At 34.4% G+C, this 20,852-nt stretch overlaps 2 protein-coding genes across 9 annotated transcripts in view; one reads left to right on the top strand and one right to left on the bottom strand.

Moving 5' to 3' along the window:
- LOC127856250 (uncharacterized protein C10orf67, mitochondrial-like) overlaps positions 1-9,349 on the bottom strand; it is a 52,902-nt gene extending 43,553 nt beyond the window's left edge. For 3 of the 6 annotated variants that reach the window (XM_052392342.1, XM_052392345.1, XM_052392347.1), the window contains exons 1-3: positions 8,862-9,012; positions 8,499-8,595; positions 3,563-3,683 (exon numbers count right to left, since the gene is read on the bottom strand). In XM_052392342.1, coding sequence (XP_052248302.1) covers positions 3,563-3,683; positions 8,499-8,595; positions 8,862-8,895 — 252 coding nt within the window. In that variant the 5' untranslated portion in view covers positions 8,896-9,012. Of the gene's footprint in view, positions 1-3,562; positions 3,684-8,498; positions 8,596-8,861; positions 9,029-9,324 lie in introns of those variants that run through there. The other 3 variants (XM_052392346.1, XM_052392348.1, XM_052392344.1) reach the window with 3 other exon arrangements.
- LOC127856251 (sodium-dependent glucose transporter 1A-like) lies at positions 9,020-20,100 on the top strand. Of its 3 annotated transcripts, none has more exons than XM_052392350.1 (6): positions 9,020-9,197; positions 10,961-11,047; positions 15,329-15,460; positions 15,809-15,912; positions 18,093-18,274; positions 18,455-20,100. In XM_052392350.1, the coding sequence occupies exons 2-6, from the start codon at positions 10,979-10,981 to the stop codon at positions 19,573-19,575; spliced, it is 1,608 nt and encodes a 535-aa protein (XP_052248310.1). In that variant the 5' UTR covers positions 9,020-9,197; positions 10,961-10,978; the 3' UTR covers positions 19,576-20,100. The 3 variants fall into 3 exon arrangements, with proteins under 3 accessions (XP_052248310.1, XP_052248309.1, XP_052248311.1); XM_052392349.1 differs by having other exon boundaries at positions 9,021-9,197; positions 10,976-11,047; XM_052392351.1 differs by having other exon boundaries at positions 9,023-9,197; positions 10,976-11,047; positions 19,244-20,100.
- Positions 20,101-20,852: the final 752 nt, after the last annotated feature.

Here is a 20,852-nt window from a genome sequence, read left to right as displayed (position 1 = left end):
CCTTCGAAATTCGGTTCCAGCACTGAAAGAGTTAATGGCCATAAAGAACTCACCTGAGTTCATGGACAGCAATAGCTGAAGACTTGACCTGGTGATCTAGTTTTTGACCACACTTGACCCAGATTCAAACATGACCTTCATATATTATTGTCAAGAGAAATATTCTAACAAAGTTTCTTTAAATATTGTGTCCTCAATGTGGCCCTTAGGCAGTATCAAGATTTTTTCAGATTAAACCTACTGACCTTATAGTTTCAAACAAATCCGTCCTAAATTCCAACTTGATCTAGATGTTGCCGAGATAATCAACGTTTATCAAGCTTAAGTCATTAATGTTGCCCCCAATATGATTTGTTTAAAGCTTTAACCTGATGACCTAGTTTGTAGTCTCAAGTGACCAAAGCTTTAACCTGATGACCTAGTTTGTAGACTCAAGTGACCCAGACTAAAACTTTGCTTACCTGCCGTAAGTGTTCTCATTTTATACATTTTGACAGTTTTATTAAGACTAAGTCATTAATCAGGCCTTAGAGGTGTAACTTGTTATTTTTCATATGTTTGACCAGGTGACCTAGTGTTTTTAATGCATGTTACCTGGATTCAAGTACAGCCTAGGTGTTGCAAAGAGACAATTTAATCATAAATGTGGCCTCTAGAGTGGTTTTAAGTTTTGTCTTAGATTTGACCTGTTGAATAAGTATTTGGACTAACATTACCCAGATAAGAAAACCAAGCCTAAAAAATGTGAAGATAAACATTATGACCAAGAGAGTGTCATTACAGATTTTTATAAAGTCCTTATAACAAGTTTTTTTCTCAGATTTGAGCAGATTTTTTTGTCAAGATAAACATTCCAATCAAGTTTCATAAACTTTGGATGAATGATGTTGCATATAAAGGGGTTTTAAGGTTTTTCTTAGAATTGATATGGTCACTTAGTTTTTAGAGTTTTTAGACACAGTTAACCAAGATATTGTCTGAATGGACATTCAGGCTAAGTTTTAGAAAGAGTGTGCCATCAGGGGTTTTTCTAGCCATTTTGGGAAAAGGAGTCTGGTCAAATTGGGATTTTTTAAATCAATTATATGGCAAATTTGTGAATTTTTATTAACTAAATGGACCCAATTTGGATTCTTTTAGCAACAAATATTGCCAAATAAGAATCAAATCATATAAATTAAAGCTATATACTTTGTTAGATGTTTATGAAATAAAATTAAGATATAATAATCAGTTAATATTTATTTTTAAAAACACACACTTTTTTTTTGAGGGTGGGGGGGGGAATAGGGAATTTTTTTTTTTTACAATTTTTGTATGGGATTCGGTCCGTTTTGCTTTGGGATCACATCCTTTTTAAATAGCAGAAAAAAACATAAATGTTGCCTTTCCAGGGTGACACGGTTTTTTATGATTTGACCTGGTGACATGGACCCGATTCCAGTTTTGCTTAGATATTGTCAGATAAACATTTTGACCATATTTCACCAAGTTTGGATGAAAGATGTTGCAACTAGGCTGTTAACGAGCTAAAAGTTAACGATGCACAGAGGGTGATTACAATAGCTGATTATAGCTTACCTAGAGAACTGGGTCTTTTTGTGAGCTAAAGAGTATTGCACTTTTTACTTTCTGAATAAACAATCCTCGTGTTATATTATATTAATTTAATTATAAAATGCTTTGTTAGAACTTTCATTAAAAAAAATGTTCCCTTCCTGGGGTCTATAATCTGCGGACAGTATAGTCACCAGATCATGAAGAATGTAATAGAAATGGCTCTTGTTTGGAATCACTTTCAGTTTAAAGTTCTGTTTTTCCCCCCTCACTGCTTCATGTTAACAAGAGGGCAAACATGGCCCTAGTTCGCTCACCTGAGAGGAGTGGGTTCATTCAATCTTTACCAAACGTCAAAGTTGACCTAGATATTGTCCAGACAAACATCCTGGTCAAGTTTCATCATTATTGAACCAAAACTCTGGCATATGGAGTGATTTTGTTTTTGTAAGATTTGACCTGGTGACCTATATTTTGGGTTGACCCCCCTAACCAAACATCAAACTTTGCTTACAAAAATAAATATATTATGACCAAGATTCATAAAATCAGAAACAAAATTGTGACCTCTAGAGTGTTTACAAGGATTTTGTATAATATAATGAAATTTTGGACAATCCAAAGGCAATAATTATGGCCCCCCCCTGCAGCCATGTTATTCAACTGACCGGAACCATTTTCAAACTCAACTCTCATATCAAGGAAACAAATGTTCTGACCAAATTTTATGAAAATAGGGCCAAAAATGTGACTTCTAGAGTGTTCACATGTTTTCACATTAAACATATAGAAAAAATTGCCCCGCCCACTGGCAGCCATGTTTTTTCACCAATCTGGACCATTTTCAAACTCATCCGAGATATCAATAAAACCAATGTAATTTTGACCAACTTTCATGATGATTGCGCAAAAATTGTGACTTCTAGAGTGTTTACAAGGTTTCTCTATAGCCAAATAAGGAAAACTGCCCTCCCCCCCCACCCCCCCGGCAGCCATGTTATTCAACTGACCGGAACCATTTTCGAACTCAACTCTCATATCAAAGAAAAAAATGTTCTGAACAAATTTCGTGAAAATTGGGCAAAAAATGTGACTTCTAGAGTGTTCACATGTTTTCACTATATACATATAGAGAAAATGCCCTGCCCACTGGCGGCCATGTTTTTTCACCTATCTGGACCATTTTCGAACGCGATATATCAATAAAACCAATGTTTTTACCAACTTTCATGATGATCGGGAAAAATTGTGACTTCTAGAGTGTTTACAAGGTTTCTCTATAGCCAAATAAGGAAAACTGCCCCCCTTCCCTGGCATCCATGTTATTCAACTGACCGGAACCATTTTCGAACTCAACTCTCATATCAAGGAAACAAATATTTTGACCAAATTTCATGAAAATTGGGCCAAAAATGTGAATTCTAGAGTGTTCACATGTTTTCACTATATACATATAGAGAAAAATGCCCTCCCCCCACTGGCGGCCATGTTTTTTCACCAATCTAGACCATTTTCGAACTCGTCAGAGATATTTATAAAACCAATGTTTTGAGCAATTTTCATGATGATTGGGCAAAAATTGTGACTTCTAGAATGTTTACAAGGTTTTTCTTTAGCCATATAAGGAAAACTGCCCCGCCCACTGGCCGCCATGTTTTTCAACGGACCGGAACCACTTTTGAACTCAACCAACATATCATTTAGACAAACATTTTGACAAAGTAACATGAAGATTGGGCATGAAATGTGACTTCTACAGTGTTTACAAGTTTTATAATTTTTTTTTACCTATTGACCTAGTTTTTTACCCGGCACGACCCAGTTTCCAACTCGACCGAGATTTCATTGGGACAATGCTTCTGACCAAGTTTCATGAAGATCGGACAATAAATGTGGCCTCTAGAGTGTTTCCGAACAAATGTGGACGGACAGACGACAGACAGACAAAGACCGGTCACAAAAGCTCACCTGAGCAATCAGGTGAGCTAAAAAGTGAATAATTTACTTTAAGAAGAATTTGGAGGACTTCTGTCATCTCCTTGAGATCCAACACCTCTGTGACATCAGTCTGGGAGGCTCGGTCCAAACCAAAAAAGCCCACCTTGTGTTGGTCAGCAAGATCCGGCCTGCAATTAAATGTTTGTTGGTATTGATAATCAACTAGAATTTAATTATTATTATGCTGAAAACTCAATTGTGATTGCAAACTTGAATTACTTTGATCAAGTGATCAGTGAAAAAGGTCATTACATTTGTTGTTGTTTTTCTGTGCTTTTTTAAGGTCTAGCCAGAAAATGAGGTTAAAAGAATGGCATTTGTGTCATGGACAACAAACATTTGTTTTTTAACAATGTGTTAAAAACTTAATACAATATTAAATTGCATATACTTAAGAACTTAAGTCATATTTTTTAATTAATTATCACATAGTTTCTAGATAAAATACTTTTATAATAGATATAGATGTTAGATTCTAAAGAAAACATGTTATTAAATGTTGTTTCTTTAAAGTTATTTAAATCATGACCCAATCTACCCAATGTTCTGTTGTTGTTTTGATTTTGACACACCTATCCAATCTAGACTAAACACATTTCCTAACCCATTTTTAAACCCAGATTTCTAGGAATTGTTTCCTTTTCCGAATTACTCTTAGATTTGTATGACATATCTCATTGTTTCTACCATTTCAGGATGTTTTCTAAACAGCTACGCCACATCTTGATTGAGGAATCTTGCTGTGCAGTATCTTTGAGATCAATCCCTGGTAGTTCAGAAAACAAATACTGTAATTACTCTTAGTTTTCAGACACTCTTTAGTTTTCAGACACCTCACTTTTTAGCCATAATAATTGTTTTTCGTGACTCTATATTTTTGGACATACAGGATTTTTGTCCATGATTTATGACTCTATTTTTTTTTAAAGTATATTTTACAGCGCTTTTTTACTACATTTTTGCCCTGTTTTCGCTTATCTTGGATCCTTTGATCACGAAGTTTTACAACTGCATTAATGTCATAAAACCTGGCACAGAATACCCTGAAGGCATTATAGAACATAACAATTGCCATATTGGGTATATTGCAATGTATAAAACAAGTATTGCTCATTTATTAATTGGTTTTATTTCAATAAAATAACTAAAAAACTAACATTAAATAATATGTCTCTACATTATCGAAAACATGTACTGTTTTATTTTTTTCGTATCTTAATTTTCTGACACGAAAAAACAAAAACATTTTTAAGTGTCCGAAAACTACAGTAACAAGCAAATGCATTGAATTGATATCCCCTGCCAATATACTTCTGGACACAAAAGTTTTCTGGACGAATGGACAATGCCAACGTGCATCATCCTCTTCCTCTTATCCATATTTATACTCATGCCAAGTTTCAGTGAAATCCGTCAAAGCACTTCCAAGATATGGCTCCAGACACACAAAAAAGGATTTTGTCAATATACAAAGGGCCATAACTCCATTATTATCCAAATTGGTGTACAATGCCATTTGGCATGCCTCATCCTCTTATCCGTATATATACTCATACCAATTTTCAATGAAATCCGCCAAAGCACTTCCAAGATATGGCTCCGGACACAAAAAAGCATTTTTTCAAGATACAAAGGGCCATAACTCCGTTATTAACAGATGGTGTACAATGCCATTTGGGGTGCATCATCCTCTTATCCATATATATACTCATAAAAAGTTTGAATGAAATCCGCCGAAGCACTTCCAAGATGGCTCCGGACACAAAAGTGCCGGACAGACGGAGAGACGGACGGACAACGCCAAAACAATATCCCTTCGCCTATGGCGGGGGATAATTTTGGTAACTCATCCCTGTCTGTTTGCACATGTTCTTCTTATTATGCATTTTTATGGTGAGGTTTGTTTATTTCTTTATAAGGTGCAGCTGATAATAAACATAACCAATGTAATACAGAAAATTGTTTTTGCGGTAAAATAAAGGGAGTGGAAAATACTCAACCTTAAATTTATTCTGGTCATTTTGACACCCCTTGGATCATTATTCAAAAAGGCGAAAATCCATAAAATCAAGGCTGCTTTATCAAGGGGTCTTTTCATGTTTGGGTAAATTGACAAAACTGAAAAAAGTTGTTTCAGATTCCCAAATTCTCGTTTTAGTCATGATATTTGTGAGGAAACAGTTATACAGTGTACTGAACATTTACCATGCTCTCAATTAGCCATTATATGCATCTTTTGACGATTTTAAAAACCTGAAAATTATAAAGTGTTGCAACGCGAAACAAATTGATAATTTGGAGAGTTTTGTTGTTGTCGTTTTATTTTGTGAAACTACGAGGCTTGCTTATATAAAGTATAAAATACATCTGACATTTTATCAGGAAGGATGGCCGAGTGGTCTAAGTGGGAGACATTTTACTCCAGTACTCCAGGGGTCAGTGGTTCGAGCGCTGCTGAGGATTACCTTTTTCTCTTTAAAAGTTTTTTTTATTCTTGATTTTTTACTGGAGATTTATAGATCCAATGTTTACATTTATCAATATAAAGCATTTAATGATAAACTTCAAAACATTACAAAATTTGAAAAGGCCCCTTTCAGTGATAGAGAATTTATAAAATTAACAAAAGAAAACTCTGTCAAACTTTTTAAATCATACCTGTCAAACAGACAGCAGCAGATTAAAATAGGAAGTATTGTTAGCTCCTGGGAAGACATTCACAAGGGTGTGCCTCAGGGTTCTATACTAGGCCCCCTCTTATTCAATATTTTTATAAATGATATTTTTTACTTTATTAAAAGAGGTACTCTGTACAACTATCTCGACGATGATAGGCTCTCTTTCCACACCCCTGATTTTCATGAACTGAAACAAGTACTTCAAGTTGAAAGTAAAATTTTAATTGACTGGTTTAATTTCAATTGTATGCAGGTTAACCCTGACAAATTTCAGGCTATAGCTGTAGGCCAAAAAACTATCAGCAGATCCCCAATTTTAGATTTAGATGGATTCAGTATATCATGTGATGAAGTCGTCAAACTCTTGGGAGTGGACATTGACTGCAAGCTGAAATTTGATTCTCATGTTAGTAATATATGTAAAAAGGCTGCACAGCAGGTCAATGTTTTGAAAAGAATTGGTAACAACCTTAGCAAACTAAATAAGCTCACTATATTTTATACTTAAGTTTTATCAAATTTTAACTTTTGCTCATTGGCATGGCACTTTTGCTCAGAAAGCAATACTAGAAAAATGGAAAAGATTCAAGAGCGTGCAGTTCAGATTTGTTTACGATGATTACTCCTTAAGTATTTCAATGTTACTCTTAAAGGCAAACTTACCATCGCTGCATGTCCGCCGGATGAGAACCATGGCTATAGAAACTTTTAAAATAGTCAACAACATTGCCCCTCCTGTGTTATCAGACCTTGTCGTAAAAAAGTCAACAGGTATAAATTTTAGATATTCCAATTTATTACAGGTACCAGCGGTTAGAACCATTTCTTATGGTAAGAACTCCTTCAAGTACGCTGCACTGGTGCTGTGGAACTCACTCCCAGATCACTTCAGAACCTGCTCCAGCTTTAGTCAGTTTATGACCCTGATCTCTACCTGGAGCGGCAAAGACTGAAAATGCATAGCCTGTGACTCTGGGTAGGTGAGCGCCAACAGCACCGACGAGCAGTTTTTACAGTTCACATTTTTATGTGCTTATATGTATTTTGTTTTACTTGCTGCATATTCTTATTTCCCCCCTTTGTGCTTGCAGTAAATGTGGTATTTCAGGTGCTTTATGTATTTTGTATTGCTTGCTTGCTGCATGCTTCATATTTTCCCCTTTTGTGTCTCAGCTTTGTATTTTGTGGTATTGTACATGTGCTTAAATGTTTTTCTGTGTTCCCCTTTGTGCCTCAGCTTGCAGTCTATGTGTTTTTTTCTCATGTGCTTATATGTATTTTTGTGTTGCCTTTTGCATGGTCATATTCTTACCCCCTTTGTTTTTAAGTTAGCAGTCAATCTAGTATTTCATATACTATGCTTGTTTTTTTTTGCCTTTTGCATGATGTTGCTTGTGTCGATTTTATGTCATTGCTTATATCTAATTTTAAAGCGCCTGTGTTGTATTTGTGCTGCAAATCATGACTACTGCCAATCTGCTTCTTGTGCCAAATCTCTGTGTGTTTTCCTATTGAAGAATTCTTAAACAGTCTTTTTAATTGTTTTACTTATTTAAGTCATCCCATTAGCTTATAGAGATAATACTCATTTAACCATTTATATATAAGCGGATAGGCATTTTTCATGTTTTTTTTAATTAAACTGCTTGATGTTTTACTTTTCAGGTGCACTATGATGCCTTCTTACTTAATACTATGCCTCCTTTGCAATTGTGTAACTATCATGTAACTTACCCTCTTAACCTTCTAGCTGGTTTACACTTGTTTTATTATAACCCTTGTTTTACAACAGTCGGTTCAAAAGCTCACATGAGCTTATGTTTGTATATGTTGCTGTCTTGCCGACTTTAAATAAAGCTTATCTTATCTTATCTTGACTTAATAATTTAACCAACATATCATCAACAACCCTTTTTGGTGTGAAAAGCAACAAACCATTATTATAGTATCAAAAAGTTGCATGATTTCAAGAAGAGAACAAGAAGATGCTTGAAAAGGGGATGCTATTTTGTGACATAATAAGAAATAAGATTGGTTAAGCAATGTTTTAGAGATAAATTGACATTGTCAAAATAAAACGACGAACAGATTTATCCAATATTTCACTACATTTTTGTCTCAATCTCTGAACAGGAAACAAACAACATGAATACTGTAAACATTGTTGATCTGTGAACTGTTTCTTAAAAATAAACTCTGAACCAAAAAACAATTGGCAAAAAAATTAAAGAAATATTTAGAACACGAACAAAGAAACTTAATTACCCACAACCTATAGACCGATATCTGGCCACCCCAGTCAATATTTCATACATACAAGTCATAGCAATGGCTATGAAGTATGAGTTTCTGAAAAGAAGTCCTACAAAATAACAGAAGTTATGTGTGAGATAACTTTGTTCCTTTCCTGATATTTACACTTCCACTTTTGTTGTCCACATTAAATGATGACGTCATATTTACTCAATACGTCACGTACTTTGATAACATTTTGACGTCAGATGAAAATAATTAATTTGACGCAATTATTTGATCGATAGAATTGTATATTAATTTAGTATGGAGCATGAACGCTTGGTTAGTGCCAGTCGATGCGTCTTTCAGATAAATATCTACTTTTATTGATACCTGAATAAATTATCATCATTTTCCTTAGTTCCATATATGGTGAATATTTTTTCCTGTAGCTCAAGCTCCGTATTAGAGTACCCTGCTCCCGATGGATTTCGGAATACAACCGCCATATTTGTTGCTATCAACACAATGTTCTTCAATGGGAGATAATAACGCAACTGATAGGCTACAGCGCAATATAGTGTGTAGTAAATTTACACGAAGAAGACAGACACTTTGATATAACAGTTTCTTTATTCAAAGACCTATAGATAACACAGGTCTTTGCTTTATTTAAAAGTGTGTGGTTTAATTAGCATACAGAAGACTGGTTTACTGGAACAATACGAGGTATTTGATGAGAAAACTGTGTTACATGTTTAAAAATCACCAGTTAAATGCAGATAAACATGTATCGATTTACACAGTATATTAACCAGATAATAACCTACTATTTTATTTTTTTAATTAAGCTTACTCTTATTTGGATATTAACGTTTTTAATGTTGTTTATTCTAACACTATTCCGAAAAAGGCGAAGAAAACATCAATACACAATCATTGTAATATTATATTAGGTGGTTGAAAAAAGGTTAACATTCTCGCGTTTTCATGGGTAATTTAGAATTTCCTTTATCAGTGTTGTACATTGATTGATAAGGAATCTAGTACACGTATGCGTTACGGTTTGCGCATCTATTTGTTTAACTCAAATATGAGTATAGATGTTTGTCATTTATAACCAACACTTTACTGCGATGCCGTTTACAAGCAACGTCACCACTACAAACACCACCACCATCAATGTCTTCAATGTCATAATCATCATCGTCGCCGTCCTCCCTCTCCCTCTACTCCTGCTCCTCCTCTCTCTTCTCCTGCTCCTCCTCCTCCTCCTCATCATCATCATCATCATCACCACGACCACCACCACCACCACCACCACCACCATCATCATCATCATCATCATCATTATCGTCGTCGTCGCCATCATCATCATCATCATCATCATCATCATCATCATCATCTAAGACAATCACTAAAACAATGCCAATACATTTATATTACAATGATGTATTGATTTAATTATACAACTGGTCTGGCAGACTCATCTTCATTTTTTATTTTAATCATCGGAAGCATCGTCATCGACCTCTCCTTCATCGTCATCTTTGTTTTCGTCATTATAATTATTCTAATCATCAACATAATCAGCATCGTTATCTTTGTTATAATGATAATTCTTCATGAGTTTCTTCATGGACAACCCCTTATTCCATTGTAAAACATTTATATTGCTATTATGCAATTTCTTAAAATGTACAGCTATTTCCGGTTGATTCAGTTGGAAGAACGTTTGCTTGACTGACAATACACAGTTTGAATCGAATCCCAACTACGTAAATAAATAAATAAATACATTTATATAACTTGTGTTTTTGTCATGAAATTATTTCAACGGCGATTTTCCCCTCCCTTTCTCTTAAAGGTATCTTTTCACGCTTTGGTAAATTGACAAAATTGAAAAAAGTTGTTTTTTTTGTTTCAGATTCGTAAGTTTTCGTTTTAGTTATGATATTTGTGAGGAAACAGTAATACTGAATATTAACCATGCTCTAATATAGCCATTATATGCATCTTTTGACGATTTTAAAACCTAAAACGATTGAATAACTTGGAGAGTTCTGTTTTTGTCGTTAAATTTTGTGAAACTACGAAGATTGCTTATATAAGGTATAAAATACGTCAGTATGTGTACTCGGCGGAATAGATCAGTAGGCTAAAGCGGTTTTACTTCAGGTCTCTGGCAGGACTCCAGGGGTCACTGGTTCGAAACCTGCTCCGGGCAATGTTCTTTTCCTTTTTTAATTTTTTTTCTTGATTTTTTACTGGAGCTTTTACGACCCAATGTTTACATTTATCAATATAAAGCATTTAATGAATAAGTTAAAAAAATGCCAAAATCTGTGAAAAGGCCCCTTTAAGGCAGTTGTCAGTTATTTGCTTAAAAGTGGTATTAGTGCATTAAATTACCTTCATGATACGAATGGTGTGCTGATAAAAACGGCAAATTAGTCTATTAAAAATGCTCATTATTTATAGTATTATTGTAGATTGTTATATTACAGAATATGGCAGATCACGAGACATCCATTGAAAGTGACGGGTTGATGAACAATGGTGAGACAAAACAGTCAAATGTAAGCTATACTTGTTAACAATTTCTACAAGATACTATTTAACAAAAAATCTCCTATATACATGCACTAGATAGATATAAAGTTCAAGACTTAGTAGTTTTTTTCCAGACCTAACATACATATGGAAATCAAGTGTGAATCAGGGATGGATTTCACTTCCATGACATGGTATTTAGCTCTGATTATTTAAAGGGACAAGATGGCTGAGAAAGCTGTTATGTATGTAACGTATGTGCAATAAGTAAGACAATAATGAGATACAACAATTACAATTAATACTTCCTAATGTACCCCAGTAACTTGCGTTGCACACATATTTGCCTCTGTGCCATAGCAAATATTTCCGGAAATACCTGCTCATAATTAAGAAATAGAAAACCTCACTGAGGGCCCTATGGCAGAATAGTGACAAGCCAGGCAGCCCCAAATAGTATATGGAGGTCCGTATACTATTTCGGGCTGCCTGGCTGTTCACTATTCTGCCATTGAGCCTGAAGTGAGGTTTTCTATTTCTTATATTATACCGAACATTTTTGTGCAGATAAATGTCAATAGAAATAACAAGAAATATCTTTAAAAAAGATATACGGCGTTGATTGTGGTTGGAGTTTATGGAAGGTAAAGATTTAAATGAATGAGATCAAGGATAGCTAATATCTTTTTCTGTGCAGTTTTTAGCTGCATCAAACGCAGTACGGGATGTTACGCGGAGTTTTCGCGGCTTATTTTACATTATTACATATTGCTGGTCATAAACCTATAGATACAAAAAAGAAAACCAAAGTCAACTGGCCACACGCGAAGTCTCCGTACATATTTTAAATATGTATACGCGCGTTCTTCGAACAAACCTGTTTGAGTGGTTTATCGGGAATTGCTACGTGTATTTGATTCGATTATTAACAGTATCGAGAATCATCGCGCTCATACTTAATACATTAGTCAATATGCTGCAATAATACATTAGTAAATATGATGGAATAATTCTTGTTAATTAATTAAAAATAGTATTTATCATGGTATTGTTGAAAACACATTAAGAATCTATTATTGACATGCCATAAAATAATATCGCTGGATATCTTCATTTCACATCTTTCTGGTGGTAAAGAAAATTCTGGTTCACCTAGTTCACGCTATAGCGTCTTTATTATATAACTGACCGCGAACTCCGAACAGCACAGAAGGTCTGACCTGTATATAAACTCTGACATTCAAACACACTAACCGCGAACTGACCCCTTATACCTCGCGGGTTGAAATGCAACACATTAAAGTGAGGCATCGCTTCCACTGCTCTTTATACTTTTACATATAACATGTTGACAGGAATATGGAAGTCAGTACTAAATATGAGAACATGGCCTTTAAGTACACAACATTAACGCGCTGAAAATCCTCTGAAAATAAAAGATGTACGCACAAACTGTATTGATGTCGAGATTGAGTGTTAAACTGTTCTATCTATAAAGCCTTTTTATTAGAGATAAAACTGTTTCATGCTGAACACGCAGTAAAACAGTGTTACAAAGACGCGGACATGTTTCCAATGTTCTAGTGGTATTATCAAATCAGCCAATGCAGTCAATGAAGTGTATTCATCTGTACTTGGCCGCGGGAAGTTTTATTTGAATTGTATTGGACGCTAACAAAGGTCAGGCTAAGGTGAAAAGCTGGCGTATTCAGCTGACGCCGAAAAAACCCCACTATTTATCAAGCACGTGAACGTGATGCGATAAATTATCGGTATTATTTGCTGTACATCAGCGTGTTCCTTTTATTTGTTTAAGTTGGAAGAAAAACCATCGTTAAGCGTCGCTTATCTACTTAAACATTTTAAGACTCTCGCGAAATCAAGTATTATACCACAAGTATAATACACAATAAAAAAAAACATTTCTTTTGTTTTTCATATCCTGCGCTTATGGTAGCTTATCTCGATAATTTATAATTAGACGGATGATTGTTTTTAATTACTTAATGGATTAAAAGTTTGATATGCTAAATGGTGCATTTACACGTTTGATATGCTAAATGGTGCATTTACACGTTTACTTTACGAACAATATTGTCAAAATTCTACAAATCCCATTCGGTTGAAACGTACACCAAACTTTTAGTGCTGCGGTATCTCAGGTATGTATATTAATATACATACCTGGGTATCTCGACAGATTTCGTGAAAGAATTTGATGCATTGAAAGAACATGGCTCCCTCGGGGGTAATCTGTGGTATTATTTAATTGTATAAAGATACACATGAAACTGATCTTGGATAATATTAGTGATATTGGACAATAGTTATCATACATGTCAGCATTTAACATCATTATTTTACAAACATTAATGCTGCACATCTTGAATTGTATGTGGTTTTTTTGGTCAATTTCAGATGTTTTTGACTCTATGTGTCTTGGATCGAGTCTTTAGGCCTCAATCTGATATTAATGTTACGATTTATAAAACTATATATCCTTATTGAAATCAGATCTCAAAAGTTCAAAGCACTATCAGTTGCAAAGAAATGCACCTTGACGCCTCATACCTGAAATTCCTTTTTAATATTGGTGCCGATCTAGCGACTGGGTTATCTAGCACACTGTTAATTTGAATTCTAGGTCAAATCTCTAGCTCGTTTTTAGATAAGAACCTATCTTTTTGAATTATGTTAGACATGAAAGCAAGTTGTAGCAACTAACGTGATTTATGTACTGATTCAGCATACTGTAAAAAGTGTACCTGTATTGACGAATGAACAGTACACATGCACTTTTATAGATAAAGGATGGTATTTGATGATATATCGTGCTGTCAGTTCGTAGACATAGTGGACATACATCGACACGTATAATGAAAACTAGATGTTAGTAGAAGACAATTTTTTCGCGTAATTAGTGTACAACGAATTTCATTGAATGGCCATAATATATTCATATTACACTTTTTCGACATGTAAATATACATATAAATATTCATATAGAGTTGTGTATATGTATGTGTGCATGTATGTATGTCATGAATTATCAAACTGCAAGTATAGTAAGTCATTAATACAAACTTGTATATACACTCTCAAATTAAGTTCATCATAATTAATTTATTTTAAATCATCCACTCTAAATATTTAAAGTAGATAACTATCGTTTTTATCGAACTTATTTCGAAAACCTATATATCGGAAAATCAGTATCAATATGTTCCTCCACCAAATGCAAATTCTTCTTATCGTATGTCTTGAAAGTAAACTAGTACATATTAGATTTGCAGTTTCAATATTATTTGCAATTATTTATTCACTTCATAACTTGCCATGTTAACCAGTTCATAACACTATCTTCCAACCTCTATCTTCTACCGTTACTTATAAATTGTATAATGCGTATACAATGTAGGCTATGAGCTTGTATAAGCTTTATTGCTGAATTCATGTTATTGCTGTTGTAAACACGGTTACATTATTATTGAAATTGGGGTCACTATGTCAATGGTCAAGATACTATCACACTACGTGTGAATATCGTTTCCGATCAATAACTCGTCAACAAATTGACCGATTGGCTTGATACTTCACATGTGCATTGGCCTTGGGCAGTAGATTGCAGTAGATGACCCATATTGAAGTTGGGGTCGCTAGTTCAAAGCCCTGTTTGAATGGGCATATGCCTCCGACCGCGGAACACTTGTTAAATATAGTCATCGAATTGAGTTTAACATTCAAATGATCCATTTCACACTTAACATTATGGAATGTGGCAATTAGGAGAGGGCACGCGACTTTATTTCGTGAAAATGTGTATATTTATAGCGATTTAATTGTAAAAGACGCCAACTGAAGTGGTATATCAGTAAGTTTTTTGTGACATAGACAAAAAGTGTTCATGATACAGAAATAGTGTACATTAAATGCGGAATTTCATAACAGTTTGTATGTATGTTCACCTATATGTCACGTTGTTTGAAGAACACCACTTGGTCATTTATCAAGGTACAGGGACACTCAAACTCGGACAATAACTTTTAGAATCTGTTTCAAGTAAAATATATGAGGTTCGAGCTGGGAAAACCGGACTTAATGCATTTACGATAAGGATGTTTTTAATTTTGTCTGTGCAGTACGCATGGGCTAATCAGGGACATCAATTTCCGCATAGACTGGATTTTCTTTTTGAAGAGAATTCCTTTCAACAAAACATTCACAAGAGCGTTAAGTAACGTCCCGGATTAGCCGGTGCAGACTGCAATCTCAATTATTAATATTCCATTTCATTTGAAATACGGAAGGAATCGAAACCAGAAGATTCAAGGAAGGTGGAGCCTAAATTGAGACGGTTTCTAGGCAGGCTGAAAAATGACGAGGTATACAGAAAGAAGATTACATATACTGCGGTGTTGTGCTGGTCCTTTGTTGGCTTGGTAAAGTATTACATTAATAAAGTGACTTTATTCGCATTTATAAAAAGTAACCACATGATAAAATTAATATTGACCTAAATTTGTAATTATTGATCATGTACCCTTCGTTATTTGTTTTATAATTTGATTTTTTTTTATAAAATATTGTTTTACTTGAAAATGGTTCTAAGTAAACAATGGGAACTTCTTTTGTGCACGCGCAATATGAGAATATTCTACGCAATTTAACATGTTTGTTATCAAAACTAATTTTGTACGTCATGTACTTTATAAACGTAAAATATGTGCATGCAATAAATACATGTCTTATTGATAATAACATTTTGTTCCCACTGCCGTTTTCTATAGGGTTGGCTCGTTGGCTTGAATGGGCCCACTTTTCCAGACCTGATGCAGATTATTGGTGAGGACCTCGCAAGTTCGTCGTGGATGTTCACTACAGGAAGCTTAGGGTATGCGTAATGTTCGTTCTATAAATAGTAACACTCGTTCTATAAATTGTAATACTGCGTGATGTTCGTTATATAAATAGTGATACTGCGTGATGTTCGTTCTATAAATAGTAATACTGCGTGATGTTCGTTCTATACATAGTAATCCTCGTATTGTTTTCAACTGTGCTATATTCTTTAAACACTATTGTAATGTAAACAGTTACCCACGTAACAAATATGAGCAATTCATTCCCTCGTAAACTTTGTATGCACCCATTTTTACACATCAAAATATATCAAATAACCTAAGTATAGATAAGAAATAAATGTCAAATTCTTAGTTTTGAATTAAACATTTCAAACTAAAAGTTTAAACATCATTTTAACATTACGTTCAGTGAGTTTTAAAGAAATCGATTTTCTTCGGTAGATGTAGTTGAAATAACTTAATATTGGATACAAAAAATAAAATGGCGTATAACATATACTGCGGATTATGTAATCGATTGTAATACTAACGGCTAGTCTTGAAATACTTTTTTCAAGAAAGTATAACAAACGGTCACAAGAGAAACATTTACGCATTGCACCAGTTATCTTGGATGACATTTCCAAAATGTTTTGCGTTAACATGTTAACACAAATTATATTGGTTATTGATTATTTAACATATGGTCTTCACGAGCGCCTATATTCATTTTAAAAGATCATCGAATGTCTAACAAGCTTAACAAAGGTTCCGCACTTGTCATACTAATATCGATTACTCTATCAAGTATAGTTAAAAAGTTTTTCTGCGCATTACACATACGAAAATGTTCGTAAAAATATGGTTTCCTTGGTGGTTCATTTACCGAATTCTTTCCTCTGACCACATACATTCCGATGCCGTTAACAGCACTCACTGAGTCTGCATACATTGTACTTATAAACGGGCTCGCATAACAATTTGTATCAAAGCGCAGGGGTAGACGGTAGATTGCAAATAATTTACACAACATCCAAATTGCAGACATAATACCACTGTACTATCTCGGAAGGTACAACTTGTAATGCATCATTTGGAAGAAATCGTCCGTGTTACAGATAAGTGCAAAAGGTTAATTAACCAAAAGCTAGGTCGCTGAATATTAACAGGTACCTATGTACACCCATTTTTATCGTCGAAATTATCCCAACTGCAAGTTTCTATAACGTTTATTTAGCGAAAGAGACACCGAATAGCTAAAGCAACACACACACTCAAGCATTTGCGAGGAATGAATAATTGCACCAATTTAAACACTCCGTATTGATACATTTTGAAGTATTCTTTACCAGTCAAAACGGACTTTAATTATTCAGAAAGTTGTGTTGAGTCAAATTACATGTTGATAATAAGAATAACAACTAAAAACTGTTGATGTTATCAGTTATGTTTGCACTTTGTAATGTTTTATACATATTCCTTCTTGAACTCAATACTGTGCCTGTAATGTTTGCCCGTATCTACCCGGGTATCTAATAAACAGTATCCTGCTTCATATATATATGCGTTTCATATGTGAATATAATTCGAACGTACGAATGAATTGTTTATCTTTGGACACACTTCTATAATGTAATTTAATGAGACAGTTTTAAAGTGTCTGGCATATGAATTTGTACCACAACCAACTTCTTTTGCCTCTTTATTGCATATAAGAGATATACGCAGCAATTTGTGTACCCTGTGTCCGGAACGATGACCTTTGGTTTAGAATTCACTAGTTTTGTGTCCCAAGTACAAACTTATGTTTCACACAACGTTGATCACATGTAACTCATGTGCATATCTATATACGGGTTCGTCAGTAATTATTACCGCATGTAAAGTAAAATTGCATCTCTGTTAGTGATACTATACAATGAAATGGGTTTCATCAATATTCAAAATACACTTTATTACAAATGGTTTCTCTCATTCTTTGGTTATGTTTGTTTGTATTGACCTGCCACTTATTAATCTGTGTAGATGCTCAACTAGTCTATTTATATCCGATCAGCATTTATGGACATCAACAAAGCGTAGTATGCAGATACAAACATACTTGTATTTATACAGTTGAGGCAACATAGAAGTTATTTTATTAGGCGCTATTAGGATTTTAACTACCGTATTTATTATGCGTATTATGCAACCAAATCTTTAAAGTCCACACATGTATTTATTTTCATAGCTACATGACCGGCTCCATAATCGGTGGTGTTATTTATGACCGTTTCGACAAGCTGCTGTTGCTGACGGCATCGACGTTTGCCTTGGCTCTGAGCTCTGCGTTTGTGCCCTATTGTTCCAGTCTTGTTGCCATGTTGCTTATTAAATGCATTGGAGGATTTGCATGTGGAACTCTCGATACAGGTTTGTAGGAGCAGTTGACTTAAAACACATTAATCACACAATTATGCGTAAACATAATGCGTGGATACACGGTAAATAAGGAATGAATAAGTTTAGTTAATAATCATATATCATATCACATGCAACCATTGTCGAGATGAGGTTTAATTTTGACGCTTGTTATATGTGGTTACATTTCAGGGGCTAACGCCCACATGATATATATTTGGGGCTCAGAACATGGACCGTTCCTTCAGGCCTTGCACTTTGGGTTTTCTTTCGGAGCCCTTATTTCACCTCTCGCAACAGAGCCTTTTTTGGCAAAGAAGATCGTGCACTGTGTAACAGGAATTGGATTTGTGGGCAACCAATCAGAATTAAGGACTGCTGGCCAACTGGATGACAGCAGAAGAGGCGTTGAGGTTTTCAACGACTCATTGTCAGCGCAGAATACTACGACCGAAGTTAATTTTACTTCATCAAATAACTCTTGTTTTGACAAATATGAACCATCTGAAGTTCATCCCGCTTTTCTTATTTCGGGTGCATTTATGTTCTCTGCTACCGTAGGACTTCTATATATTTATGTTCAATGTCGTTCCTTTTTAAAATCAGAGGATGACACAAAACTAAAAACGAGTGATGACACAAACACCAATTCACACCCAATGCCGCTGCGTCTAAAAGTAGTTTTTATCATTATGCTTTGCGCAATGCTGGCGTCATATTGTATTGTCGAAGATTGCTTTGCAACTTTTTTGATGACTTTTTCGTTGAACCAACTCAACTGGGACAAGTCAACAGGCGCTTACATCACTGCTGTATTTTGGGTCTCCTTTGCTATTGGTCGGTTCACAGGAATATTTATTGTGTCTTGCTGTAAGAGCAATGTTTTGCTTACCTCCTACCTTGGCGCACTCTTGATCGGTTACTCGGGATTTCTTGCAAGTTCATTGTTGATGTATACACCTCTTATTTGGCTGTTTACAGGAGTTCTAGGTTTCGCGAAGTCTGTCATATTTCCAGCCATATTCAGCTGGACCTCTTCAAATGTAGTCAAGGTAACGGGTAAGATATCGTCAGTGTTTCTCGTATCATCATCAACAGCTGGCATGACATTTCCATTGCTAATTGGACATATGATGGAATACAAAAGTCCGATGTGGTTTGTCTATATTTTGATAATAATGCTGATCATATGCATTTTTTCCTTCACCATCATTCGAGTACTTGTCAAATGTTGTTTGAAGACTTCTAAAATTTCTTTGAACGAGAACATGAAAGCTGACACTGAACAGACAGAAATGGTCCTTATGTCATAGCAATTCAAAATATTTGCGACATCTTAACAAAATACAAATACAATACGGGCTATCCTCAAAAAGGAATACCAAAATAATGCTTCTAATCAAGATAATTTATAAACATGTCTTCAAAAGCAGTGTCAGACAAGCACATCTAATTTTAGTTATCTTCAAAATGCTTCCATTAAGTACTGCAAAGATACGTACTTACTCTGAGATGCAGAAACGAAAAGGGCATACTTTAAGTCTGCCATCATTGGAACAAATGGTCATTTGGAATCTTTATTGTGTGTAATACATGTATATGCTTTTTGTTTAACTAAACAAAGTACATTTTTATGTATGAATTGATTTTTACATTCTATAGTTAGATATATAATTTGTAACCTATTTTAGTTATTCATTTTGTTGATATGCATGTATTTTTGCTCGTGTATTAATTAAAAATATGAGAAAAAATATTTGATTATAAAGACATAAATGTCGCTTATTAATAATAAGTCATGTTCCACACATGTGTTGGTAATAAATCATTGCACCTTTTTTGCGTTTCATATTGTGTTGTTAAGATTATTATGTTCTTGTTTTTTCATATCAATTTTGTGTTCAAAACGATGGCAGATTTGGACAAATAGCCTTCCTCACCAAGACATTTGGTTTTGCATTATCTGAAAAAAAAATTGTGCATGTTATTTTTTGACGTATTTCAAAGGTATGAATTTCAAACATCTGTTAAGTTTCAATTTCATCACGTTTATCTTATTCATTTTTCATGAATATTTAGATCATATTGTTATTAAACTAAAAACGTTAAATACGCAAAAGCCCTACACACGCGCGTCTCATACTTTGAAAGAAACGGCCGCCATATGGTATCAAAAATAAGTATCATGCAATTTGATTCTTCTTTAATATTTTTCTTTTTAATTATTGTATTATTAAGTCATTTTTGAAAACATACCTGGTTTAAATTTGGCAATTCACGAGGTTAATTTGTTACAATGATGAGTTTTGTTTCGTCACAAAATCATTATGATAAGAATTCAATTTTGAGTACGATACACTATATGTCATTTAACAAGAAAAAGTACTTTAATTACAATCCAATTAATGACAATCAAATGAAAAATAACAAAGGTATGAAAAGCTCTGTTTGTAGTCCTTTTCCATCTCATTTTGATTATGTTTGCGTAGTGTGTACACTATTATATTTGTAAAACTTCAATGAAGACATTTACTACGAATCGAATACTTATATATATTTTCTGAACTTTCATTAGGGCGTTTCAACACGT

Source organism: Dreissena polymorpha, chromosome 13 (genome assembly GCF_020536995.1).
Source record: "Dreissena polymorpha isolate Duluth1 chromosome 13, UMN_Dpol_1.0, whole genome shotgun sequence".
NCBI classification, from domain to species: Eukaryota; Metazoa; Mollusca; class Bivalvia; order Myida; family Dreissenidae; genus Dreissena; species Dreissena polymorpha.
This window is presented reverse-complemented; position numbering and strand designations above follow the sequence as displayed.